A 12,571-nucleotide genomic window follows, 5' to 3' on the forward strand; every position below is an offset into this window, starting at 1 on the left:
ACAAGACTATACCGGTAATGGCACCCAAGGAACTCACTAGAAGGCAGGGAGGAGCAGACCCGACGGCCTCCCACCCTCCGGGGCGTTTGAACCCCAGTTGCCGGGGGAGGGGACGCTGCGTCCGGATACGCCGTAAAAGTTAAGGCGGTCCTACCGGCCTACGCACGCACACACCAGTTCGGAGACGTAGCCCAGAAGCCAAGCAGGCTGCGCCGTTATAAAGAAACGTGAAGATGGCCCACTCCACCTCTTCTCAAGTCTTATCAATATTATTGTTTGCCTTCGGCGTCACAGTGGTCTTCTCTCAGTACGAAAAGTACAGTTTCAGGAGTTTCCCCAGACATGAACTCATGCCTCTGGATTCTGCGTATAAGTACGCGTTGGACCAATACACAGGGGAGAAGTGGAAGGACAGCGTAGACTACCTGGAGGTGTCTCTCCGCCTGTACCGACTGCTGCGGGACAGCGAGGCCTTCTGCAACCTCAACTGCAGCTCGCTGCGGCTCGACAACGAGGAAAAGTTCGCCGAGTTCCCGGAGTTGCGGGTCTTCGGCAACGTGATGAAGCGGGCGCAGTGCTTGAAGCGCTGCAAACAGGGTCTGCCTGCGTTCAGACAGAGCATGCCTAGTCGCGACACTATCGAGGAGTTCGAGAGAAGGGAGCCCTACAGATATTTGCAGTACGCCTACTTTAAAGTAAGATACAGATAGTTTACATTCCGTTACGAAACAACAACATGTATGAGTCTTAGAATTGCGCAGTTACACCCCTCCTCCCATATTTAACTTTTTTTTGATGATGATGATGATGATGATGGAGTGAAGTTGCAGTGATTTCCCCATTGCTGCTAGTGACGTCACGTACATGCCACGGATGCAATGCACGGGCCACGGGGCCCTCTCTCTCATGATCCCAACATGGAAGAGGATATATATCTGCGTCTCCTTCCTTCTCACATTGAGGTGTGGAAGTGGTTCCCTTTAAATGTCCAACTCTCTTTGATCGAGGTGTTTTATACGCCGGAATTAATCCATTGAACCTCCAATGGGGGGGGGGGGGGGCGTTCAATGTTTTTTTATGTACACATATTTTACATTTTAAAGTTGCACACATATAGATACATTATAATTTCCACATGAACAACAATGTGTAACATGTCCAATGATAAGTCATAAACGGGGTCATCACAGGTGTACATACGGATATATTTCGGCATGTAATCGAGGTGGAAATGCTCAAATGAGTCAGGCTGGTCGTGGGGGGGCTCCGCGTCAGAACGGGGCTCATGGCTGTTGTTCCTTCTCCACCAGTCGGACAACCTGGCCAAGGCGGTGTCGGCGGCCCACACCTTCCTGTTGAAGCACCCCGACGATGAGATGATGCAGAGGAACATGGCCTACTACAAGAGCCTGCCCGGAGCAGAGGACCACCTCAAAGACCTGGAGACCAAGTCCTATGAGGTAGGGGGGACCACACACACACACACACACACACACACACACACACACACACACACACACACACACACACACGAGAAAGACCAGAGCAAATTCAAATTGATCACAGGACATTCAGATTGTGTTAACATTATTCACAGTAAGTTCATGTCTTCATTGGTTTGACTAATTAAATGACAAAATAAATGGAAGAAATTGGGCTGTTGTACATTACTCTTTGTGTACACCGATAGCTTGGGTTAATAGTAATGTGGATTAAATATACAGAATGTAGCTAAGGTCAGTCCCAAGTGTGATAGAAGGGGCTGGTATTAATGTACACTACCGTTTGGGGGGAGGAGTGATGGTTGCTAGAAATTGGCCTCTGTACACCTGTGTAGATATTCCATTAAAAAACAGCAGTTTCAAGCTAGAAGTGTAATTGACCACATTAACAATGTCTATACTGTTATATCTTCATTGAAGGACATTAAGGACATTTCTAACCCAAAACTATTGATCGGTAGTGTACCTGACTACCAAAAACGCGCTACAGATGCAATAATAACGTTTTAAAGTTGACGTCACATAAAACACCTGGATGGAAGTGGGGATATCTTGAGTCTGTGTTGTAACTTCCTCCTCGTGGTTTGTTTGCTGTGTCTTTGTGCGTCAGGCGCTGTTTGTGCGTGCGGTGCGGGCGTACAACGGAGACAACTTCCGCACGTCGGTGTCGGACATGGAGCTGGCGCTGCGGGACTTCTTCAAGGTCTACGACGAGTGTCTGGCGGCGTCGGAGGGCGCGCGCGAGGTCAAGGACTTCAAGGACTTCTACCCCTCCATCGCTGGTGGGTCCACGCGGGCAGCTCACACACACCAACGCACGCACGCATACACACATACACACGCACCCACACACACACACACATACACACGCACGCATAGTATACACTCACCCATGCACACATACACACGCACCCGCGCACGTACGTAGTACTACGTACCCAGGCACGTAAACTTTCTGGAATCTGCAATCTCCGATGGTCCTGAAGAAGCCCACGTCCATTTGGGGGGGCTGAGCTCAATGCGTCTCAGGACTGGAGGCGTGGGATGGGGAGGGTTAGTAGATGCAGGTTTGATCTGTAGGTGGAAGCCTCGAGCACAGTCAGGTACAGAACATCCATCATTCCAACAAGGTTTCATCGGGTCAGGGTTTCCACAGACCGATCAGTGTAATGCGTGTGCTGTCAGGGTTATACCTGCGATGGACGTGTTTCTTTAAGATGTCGTCATGACCGATAATGTAGATTATGTGAGCCTCTGTCTCCCTCTCCATCCTCCTTCTAATCCCCTCTTCCTCATCCTCATCATACAGGTGACTCTCTACAGTTTCACAATGACATGTCTTTTATTTTATTAGACCTGTTTAGTAGAACAGCACAAATATCGTCCCCTTCTCCCAGTTCAGTCGGGCTGTGAGGAAATGCTGTTGAATACGGTTGCGTCTTCATCATGTGTGTTCTCCCTGTGTGTGCCTCTCTTCTCCAGATCACTACACAGAAGTCCTGGAGCGCAAGGTCATCTGTGAGAGCGAGCTCACGCCGGTGGTGGGCGGCTTCGTGGTGGAGAAGTTTGTTGCAACTATGTTCCATTACCTGCAGTTTGCTTATTATAAACGTAAGTCCAGCTCATGACAAGCTCAAGGCCTGGTTAGTACCAACACTAGTCCTGTTATTAACAAGGCTTGGTTAGTACCAACACTAGTCCTGTTATTGACAAGCTCAAGGCCTGGTTAGTACCAACACTACTCCTGTTATTAACAAGGCCTGGTTAGTAACAACACCAGTCCTGTTATTAACAAGGCCTGGTTAGTAACAAAACTAGTCCTGTTATTAACAAGGCCTGGTTAGTACCAACACTAGTCCTGCTATTGACAAGCTCAAGGCCTGGTTAGTACCAACACTAGTCCGGTTATTAAGAAGCTCAAGTTCTGGTTAGTAACAACACTAGTCCTGTTAATAACAAGGTCTGGTTAGTTCCAACACTAGTCCTGCTCATCACAAGCTCAAGCCCTGGTAGAACCAACACTGGTCACTAACCGTTGTCCTCAGCCTTGCTCTCCTAAAGCTTTACACCAGAAGATATTTTTGGTCATCAAAAGGATGATGGCAGTTGTGTCTTTTAGAAAGGTTGGGGGTTGAAGCCCAACGTCCGCAGTCTACCTGTAGACGCCCAGACTCCTGCCTGCTCCTTCTTCACCTCTGTCAGTTGCCATCCTCAGTAGCTGGTCCAAATCTTTGTGTAGATACCTTTCTTTGCTCATCCTTGGCTTATTAACCTCGTCCCCAGTGAACGACATGAAGAACGCAGCCCCGTGCGTGGCCAGCTACATGCTGTTTGACCCCAACGACGAGGTCATGAAGAACAACGTGGCCTACTACAAGTTCCACAAGGACAAGTGGGGACTCACGGACGAGGACTTCCTCCCAAGAGCGGTGAGCCAACCCATCCAGGGTCTCACACACACACATACACACACACACACACACACACACACACACACACACACACAGACACACACACACACACACACACACACACACACACACACACACACACACAGACACACACACACACACACACACACACACACACACACACACACACACACACACACACACACACACACACACACACACACACACACGCGCTCTATTACGGCACCACCACATGGTCAGGTAGATGGTACCAAATAACACATAGGCTGAAGACAATGGGCTGCGTTGGAAACAATGAATTTATTCAATCTTTGCTTCAGACACATGTTGGGATGGTTATTAAATAAACGAAAGGAAATAGAACAAAACAGAAAGGAAACCCTAACTAAACCTAACTCCGGGGGAACAAACTATCTTCCTCCCGACCAGAAACAAAAAGTAGGTCAGTCTGCCGGTTCCTCTAACTACGCTGCTCTAACCTGAACTAATAACGTGAAGACAACCTTGCCAACCACCAACGCATAAATTATTGTAAAAGCAAGAATGTTCCAACATGGGAAATTGGTGCTTAACAGCAACTTGCAGTATATATCAATACACTCTACACATAAGACGCCAAGGGCCGGCGTGGCACAGCGTGAAACAGCCTGGATGCGTGTGGGATCATCCGCCAGAGATCGGGACAGGTGTGCTTACATCCCCGATGCCACGCCCAGAATCAGTCAGCGGCGGCCTGTAGAGGACAATCAGGAGCGCAGAAGAGCGCAGCTGCGCAAATACAATATCTGCCCCTCTAATGATGTAACACACACACACACAAACACACACACAAACAAACACATTCCAACATGCCGAGATTAATTAACATCAATAATGTTTTCAGTTAATAATCACATCCTTCATCCCCATGTGTGTCTTGGCGGGCGTGTATGTGTGTGTGTGTGTGTGTGTGTGTGTGTGTGTGTGTGTGTGTGTGTGTGTGTGTGTGTGTGTGTGTGTGTGTGTGTGTGTGTGTGTGTGTGTGTGTGTGTGTGTGTGTGTGTGTGTGTGCAGGAGGCCCTGCGTTACTTCAACCAGACCACCATGCAGCTCCAGATGCTAGAGTTCTCCAGGCTTCACCTGAAGAGCGACGATGAGGTGCGTGGGAGGGCGGGCCTGTCGTGTTTGTTTGCGCCGGCCCTGAACCGGAACATATGAGTGAACTTGACGGGATTGAATCGGACCTGGGTGCAGACAGCCAACCAGACTGGATGAAACGCTCCAACCCTGCCCGTAGCGGGCAGGGTTGGAGCGTTTCATCCAGTCTGGTTCAGTGAGTGAAGCGGCCGGGCTGTGAGGCCATGAGCTCCGGACCTCTGTCACTTCTTTAGTCAGTCGTGAGTCATTTCTACTGGAAACCTAATACAACTGTATGCATAAAATGCATTTGGACTTGTTACTCTGTGTCTGCCGTGTTCAAAATCACCCCTACCTACATACAAGTGGGATGTTGGAACAATGCAGCCAAATTATTATTTTATCTTTATTAGTGGAGACTTAAACATGCTGACTGGTAATGCACCATTTTGCAAACAGTTTCAAAACTTGTAAGATTCATTACATGTATCTACTCGAAGGAAACCTGCCTGTGAAAAGAGTCGGTCCACCCATCCCTCCTGCATATGCTGGAGCTAGAAAGACATGAGCGAGCAGATGCGTCTTCTTACCCGGATATTGATACCATGCAGTGGCCTAGATTTTAGCTTGTTATCCTGTAATGGCCTACCAAGCCACCAGGTGGCAGTGTGACATTGATCCTACTAGTAACTAGACGCACACAAACCCAGCAGCGACTACCTACGTAAGAGAAGCAATAGGGTTAAGCCTCTTTTGATTGTTACAAAAATTCTCGGGGCAGGGAATCATTGAGCTTCAATTTAGATGGAGGAAATATGTTGTTTTGCACATTTTTTATTTTTTTTAACTTATTCTTGTCTCTCTCTCTTGACCTCTGTTTGTATATTGTGTGTTTCCACAGGGGGAGGTTATGGAATTTATAGATGAGTTCCTAGACGAGGAATAACCAGCACTAGTTGAACACTGAGAACAAACAGAGAAGAGGAACATACCAAGACCAACAGTAACAACTTTTCCGCTCCCCGGGTCCTATTGTCGCTGGTATTTATTGGATGGCTTGGGAGGGAACCTGGTTGGACAATACAGACATTTCTTTGGGTGGGGGGGACATAATATTTATACATTCTAATGTTGTGCACTAAGTAAGCATTACAGTGATGTTTGCCTGTAGTGCCAATGATGATGATGACGATGATGGTGATGATGATGATGATGATGATGATGATGATGATAATAATAAGGATGATGATGTTTTCCCTATCTGTTCTGTTTTGTAGCCCACTGTGAAAGCTATATGTATTATTTTGTTTACAAATTTGTCAGTTGTCCTAAGAAATATGACTCATCCAGGCATTTTTAAAATAAAATCAGGTTTCGAAAACAAAGGTTTGAAATTTTCTCTATCGACGTTGTTTATTCCACCGTGGGGTTTCCTGTTCTGTGACTCGTGTCAAAATGGAAGTTCCAAACGATATTGGAGAGAGGGAGAGCGAGGCGAGGCCGTCTAACCCCACATGGCGGCGGTCTCAGCGGGCCCAGTTCAGCGGTTCCCTCCGGACCGGGGGCTCAGGGTCCAGGCCCAGCAAGGCCGCCCGGCCAGGGAACGGAGCACACCGTCTTAATAATGTTTGAACATCGTGTCTCTGTGCAGTTTGTCTCACAGCCATGTCAAAAAAGATTGACCACAGGAGGACATTCAGTTTGTCTCGATCACTCTCCCCCTCCCTCTCTAGATTGTTCTGTCTCCCTCTGCCCCGCCGTCACCCTCTCCTCCCTGTTCCCTGTTCCCAGCAGCGGCCTGCTCTCTTTGAAAAGCAAACAACTATCATTGTTCATATGAGAAGAGAGGGCAGAGGTTAAGGGTCAAACTAACCACATTTACAGAGCAAGCTCTGTTCTAGACTGCCCTAGACATTTATCATGGAGAGATGATCTGTACAGGTCTGATGATGTCACACAAGAGTAACCACAGGCGACAGGCTGAGTCGTTTATTGAAACCTACAGCGGGAAAAACATGCATAGACAAAACTGGACAACCGTATCCTTATCTAACCGCCCCGTGAATTGAGGAGCATATAATTAATAAAAATGATAAAAACAACACATAAACAACATATTTTCTAACAGTTTCTTTATTGTTTGGGTTATAGCATGGCAGCATGGCCAAGCTGACAGTGGGCAGCTGCTAACGTTGTGTTCAATTCAAATAATAAAAGACAATAAGTCCGATGACTTAAGAAAAGGTATAGTTGACCCTGTGTGAGACCTGACCTGAGCCTGTCCTGGGCTGTGAGGAGCATCTGTTAGGTCTGAGACCAGTTATGTAGGCTTTATGTGCAGCAGTTTACTCATGTCAACATGTATTTACAGAAACACACACTCACCACAGAACGAATTTGTTTGTTGTTTGCTTCAGCTATTGTCCTAAAGAATTTAGGACATTTATTTTATTTTCAATTTTGTAAAAACACTACTGTGCAGACACACACACACACACACACACACACACACACACACACACACACACACACACACACACACACACACACACAAACACACACCATCTGTCTCGCTCTCAGACACACACACAAACACATATTTTTTGGAAACAATGCACATAAAACTATGATAAGGGGGAGAACATCAGCGATGACAAAATTATTGGGTTCCTTCCATTCTAAAAATGTCAGTTCTTTGTGTACAGTATTAGAAATGTATCCAAATGTTATTACTACCAAAATTGCTGTCATGCGATATCTGTTATTAGAAGTATACCTTAATAATCCTTTTTTCATATTTAATAACACTAACAAACTATGATGGAAAATAACACAGTACCACACAAAAACAGAATGAATATCAGATAATGTAAACCAAATCATTCCCAGTGCTCTGGTTATTCAAAGTCAATTTGTATAAAGATAAAGTAATAATAATTCACCTTCAAAATAGTTAGATTGCTGTCCTGTTTTGGCAACTTACATACTATTGGTTGTCATGGCAGCACTGGGCTATTTGATCTTGGGTTCTGAATTCTATGTGGCATCCCTCATCCAGACTCTGGACTCTCACCGGGACCTTCAAACATGACACACCAATGACCAGAGAATCACACCAATGTGACACACACACACACACACACACACACACACACACACACACACACACACACACACACACACACACACACACACACACACACACACACACACACACACACACACTCACACGCATGCGAACACACACACATGAATGAACACACACGCACACACGGGCACGTATTCACACACACACACACACACACACACACACACACACACACACACACACACACACACACACACACACACACACACACATAATCAGACAGGGTGTGATCTTCTTCTAGATGTCATCTAAGAAAAAAAAATTGCCCTGTTGCACATCCCTACTATGGGCCTTATTCACCTAGTGGCCATATTGGTTCAGAACGCCCGCTTGGGAGGAGGAGGGGGGGGGGGAGACAACGACTGAATGTGGAGGCATTCAGTTGCACCACTCAGCTACCATATGGAACCAATCAAACCAAGAGAGCTGCTCGGTGGAGAAGGCCCGTTTGTGACTGGGTGTCGAGGGCCTCTGTCAACCCTACCGCTCTGACCAGAGACAGGCTTGTCCCTACAGGTTCATTCAGTGCTGTCTCTGGCAGAAGTCTGAACCTCAACATTCTCAAAATAAAGGAATAAAGTGGATTTCTTTTTCTCGCAACAACACAAACAGTAATTAAAAACATAAAACAAAAACCAACGCATCAAAACTAAACGATTGAATGCTCCCTTCAGGGAGCAGGCATTAATATTGGCATAAAAAAACAAACTCCTATGACATGAAATTAAAATATCTTCACCACAATGTCTGAGGGCTTTCTCCAAGCGCATATTTCAGACAGAAATGATCTTGTGTTGTCCGCTACAATCATCTCACTAAACTCCAAAACTACCTGCTAACCCCCCCTTTATCCCCACCCACCCAGCTCAATTATAAACCCTTTTGTCTATACATCATCTACAATGCAAGTTCTTAGTTGTGTGAGATGCTATGGACATCCCTACACAGTGAGGAGGCCCCTAAATACAACCATAAATACCTATACCTAAATACCCATTGATACCTATCTTAATACGTCAGATCAATCATCATCTGATTGGCCGGACTCTAACGCTCCGCCCCTTCACCAGCTCCACAGTGTCCGTCCCTCTCCCCCTCCCCCCGCTTGTTCGTTTGGCTACACCTTCTGCTGCATCTCGATCTGCTGCTCCGGATTGCACTGGCTGTGGTCCTTGCCGTTCAACTGGTACATGGAGTTCTTCTGCTGCCGCCGGCGGTACAGCCACGCCCCCATGACGGCTACCATGGCGACCGCGCAGATCGCCACGATGACGGCAGCCACGATGGGACCCCGGCTGGACGAGGTGGGCGGAGGAGGGGGAGGGCAGTCCTCCCCGGTGCACACGGCCTCCCCCATCTCCCCCTCCACCGGGGCCCTCTCCCCGCCCTCCCCCTCCAGCGACACCGTGCCGTCCGCGTCCTCGCCGCCCTCCGGGAGGCCCGGGCGGGGCTCCGGGTACGGGTGATCCGAGCGGTGTTCCGCGTCCAAGGCGAGGGCGGGGTCCTCGGTGTGGTCCGGGTATGAGATGGAGTCCTGGGACTGGTGGCCGCCGGGGGGAGGGGTGGGCTGGCGGGGATGGGGGCCGGGCCAGGCGTCTCCCCCCCGGTCCTGCTCCGGCTCGGGTCCGTCGGAGGGGAGCTCCGGGAGGGGGTCCGCCTCGCTGGACACGTCTGTTGCTCCGCCGCCGACCACAACGACCGGTTCCTCCTCCTCCTCTGTCTCTCGGGACGGCCCTGCCTCCTCTGTGGAGCCGCCCCTCTCGGCCTCTTCGGGCCCGACGGGGTAGCCGTCCAGCCAGTTCTTGTCCGTGGTGGTCGTCGGCTTTCTCCCTGCCGCTTCCTGGGTTGTGGGTTCCTCTGTGGCAAGAGGGAGGTCCAGCTGAGGATCGATGTCGTCATCCTCATCCTCATCGTGGTCTTCATCATGGTCCTCGAGGATGTCGTGGGCATCGTGCTCGTCTTCGTTATCGGTCTCAGCAGTCTCCTCCTTAGTGTGGTCATGGTCGTGGTAGCGGTCGCCATCGGCGTCACTGTCGTTGTTCTCGTTGGGTTCGCTCGTTTCGCTTTCCAAGTCTTCCTCAGATTCCTCAGGGTGCTCTTCAGGCTCTTCCTGGTCAACGTGGTCCTCGTGGTCATCATGGTCATCGTGGTCATCATGGTCATCGTGGTCAACGTGGTCATCGTGGTCATCGTGGTCAACGTGGTCATCGTGGTCATCGTGGTCATCGTGGTCTTCGTGCTCTTCGTGCTCATCCTGGTCACCGTGCTCGCGGTGGTCTTCAGGCTCTTCATGCTCATCGTATTCCTCGTGGTCTTCGTCCTCATGGTGGTCTTCGTGTTCGTGGTGGTCTTCAGGCTCTTCAAGCTCATGGGGGTCTTCGGGCTCTTCGTGGGATCCGGGCTCATGGAGGTCCTCCCTCTCCCGGTCTTCATCGTCGCCGTCCTCCTCAACAATGTCACGGTCACGGTCTCCGTCAGCGTCTTCTCTTTCGCCGCCACGGAGGACGTGGGCGTGTTGGTCGTCCTCGTGTTCGCCCATGTCGTAGTGCTCCCTGGGATCGACGTCGTCGTCGTAGCGACTGTACCGGTCCACGGTGTCGCGCTGGCCCGGATTGTAATGCTTCACGTGTTGATCCAGAAGGTCCTCGTCCTGGGCCTCCTCCTGGCGACTGTTGTCATGGACATCCTCAACTGCTCCATCGTTGCGGTTTTCACGGTCGTCGTGGTCGTCGTGGTCGCTATGGCGACTGTCGTCATGATCCTCCTGTTGGCGGCTGTCATCACGGTCGTCCTCGTGGTCGTCATGGTCGCCGACCTCATCGTGGGGATCGTCAGCATCTGCATCGGGATGACCCTCCTTGCTCTCGTCTGATTGGTCTGTGTCAGCCGCTGGGGTCTGCGTGCCGGGGTCTTCCGGGGCAGGGTAGCCCTCCTCGTGGAAGGCCTCTGACGGGAACCAGAACATGTGCTTCTGGGAGAGCTTGGAGACGGGCGCGGCCGTGGCCTGCGACGCCGCGTCGGACCCCACCCGCACCACGAGCTCCTGCTCCTGCTCCAGAGGAACACCGCCCTTCACGTCCCCGGGCTCGGGGTCCTCTCCCAGCCGGACACCTCGAGCGGCCCCCTGCGACGCTCCACCGGCCACGCCCTCCGCCCCGTGGAGGGAGCGTTCCTCCCCTCCCCACGCCTCCTCTCCCTGCTGGTCCCGGCGCTGCTGCCCTCCTCGCCCCGCCGTGAAGGGGGTGGGATCCTGCTGCTGCTGGAACACCGCCGGGTGCACCTCCTCCGAGACCGGGGGGTCCTCCCTCTCTGCCGGGACCTCCCCGGGGTCACTGTGGTGGTCCAGCGCACCGTAGCCTTCGGGGAACCTGTCTTCGTAGTCGACGTGCGTTTCACTTTCATCTGTGGAAATGCACAAAAAAATAAAACATTTGTGATACTACGCTGTTCAGTGTTTGTTATTCAGCCGATGCACGGTTTCAGGCATGCCTTCCGGCCCTGATTCAAACACCCCCCCATTCGTATCCTACATTATAAGGACACACCGAAATATGAAAACCTTCGTTAATTTGCTTTAATACTGGTTTAAAACAAGTCTTTTTTTTTTCATACGCTCTTTCTCCCTCAAGTTGTCGGTTTGGCCAGCGAGGGCTAGACATTCTGCCTGCACATATGGCCCTCGGCCCTGCCTCTACTCACAGGGACCCAGCCACGCCGTGGCATCTCGCACTCAAGTGCAATGGCCGCCTTTTCTCTCTCATCCCAGCCCTCACAATTGGCACTCTGTTTCCCCAGGAGCTACAAATCAAACACAAGTCCCTGAAAACACTAGAAGCAGACGGGCCAAGAGACCAAGCGATCGCTGACCTCACTGCCTTACCGCCGCTCGGGTCAAACCACCGAAACGTTTAAATACCTCCGGACAACCTCTTCCCTGTCTTATTGTCGTGTTCCTCTCTGGCTCCCATCGGCCCTCCTCCTCACCTCTGAGACACATCTGCACCAGGCCGTACCACTCTCCGCAGCTGTCGCACAGCAGGCTGAAGGCCGTGTTCCCGCTGGGCATCCGATAGCCGGGGGTGCACACGTACAGCAGCTCGTCCCCCAGCTCGAACCCCGCCTGGCCCTGGAGCCGGGTGCTGGGGAAGGAGGGGGGGTCACCGCACGGCACACCTGGCCCAGAGAGCAGGCGGGTTAATGAACACGTCCCAGGGGCAGAATCTGGGGTCTTTTCTAGAGGGTTGAATTTTCTGTGGTTTACCTTCTTCCAATAATGTATGAAAAACCCTAAATGTTCATTATAACGAGCTTATACTGTACATCTTCAAATATACTCAATTAAATGGCTAAACAGTTGTTGTTTTTTCAACATG

The 12,571-nt window shown here is 50.3% G+C and overlaps 1 protein-coding gene across 1 annotated transcript; it reads left to right on the forward strand.

The window, feature by feature from the left end:
• Positions 1 to 114: 114 nt before the first annotated feature.
• On the forward strand, positions 115 to 6,453 carry crtap (cartilage associated protein). The gene is made up of 7 exons (XM_056583068.1): positions 115 to 695; positions 1,311 to 1,460; positions 2,113 to 2,284; positions 2,985 to 3,113; positions 3,786 to 3,931; positions 4,988 to 5,071; positions 5,952 to 6,453. The coding sequence occupies exons 1-7, from the start codon at positions 234 to 236 to the stop codon at positions 5,994 to 5,996; spliced, it is 1,188 nt and encodes a 395-aa protein (XP_056439043.1). The 5' UTR covers positions 115 to 233; the 3' UTR covers positions 5,997 to 6,453.
• The last annotated feature ends 6,118 nt before the right edge of the window (positions 6,454 to 12,571 follow it).

The sequence above is a fragment of the Gadus chalcogrammus genome, chromosome 22 (assembly GCF_026213295.1).
Source record: "Gadus chalcogrammus isolate NIFS_2021 chromosome 22, NIFS_Gcha_1.0, whole genome shotgun sequence".
In the NCBI taxonomy this organism is placed as follows: Eukaryota; Metazoa; Chordata; class Actinopteri; order Gadiformes; family Gadidae; genus Gadus; species Gadus chalcogrammus.

Coding starts and splice junctions, on each gene's coding strand:
- crtap (XM_056583068.1), top strand. CDS start 234: ATGGCCCACTCCACCTCTTCTCAAGTCTTATCAATATTATTGTTTGCC. Junction 696..1,310: donor TGCAGTACGCCTACTTTAAA/GTAAGATACAGA, acceptor CTTCTCCACCAG/TCGGACAACCTGGCCAAGGC. Junction 3,114..3,785: donor GCAGTTTGCTTATTATAAAC/GTAAGTCCAGCT, acceptor CCTCGTCCCCAG/TGAACGACATGAAGAACGCA.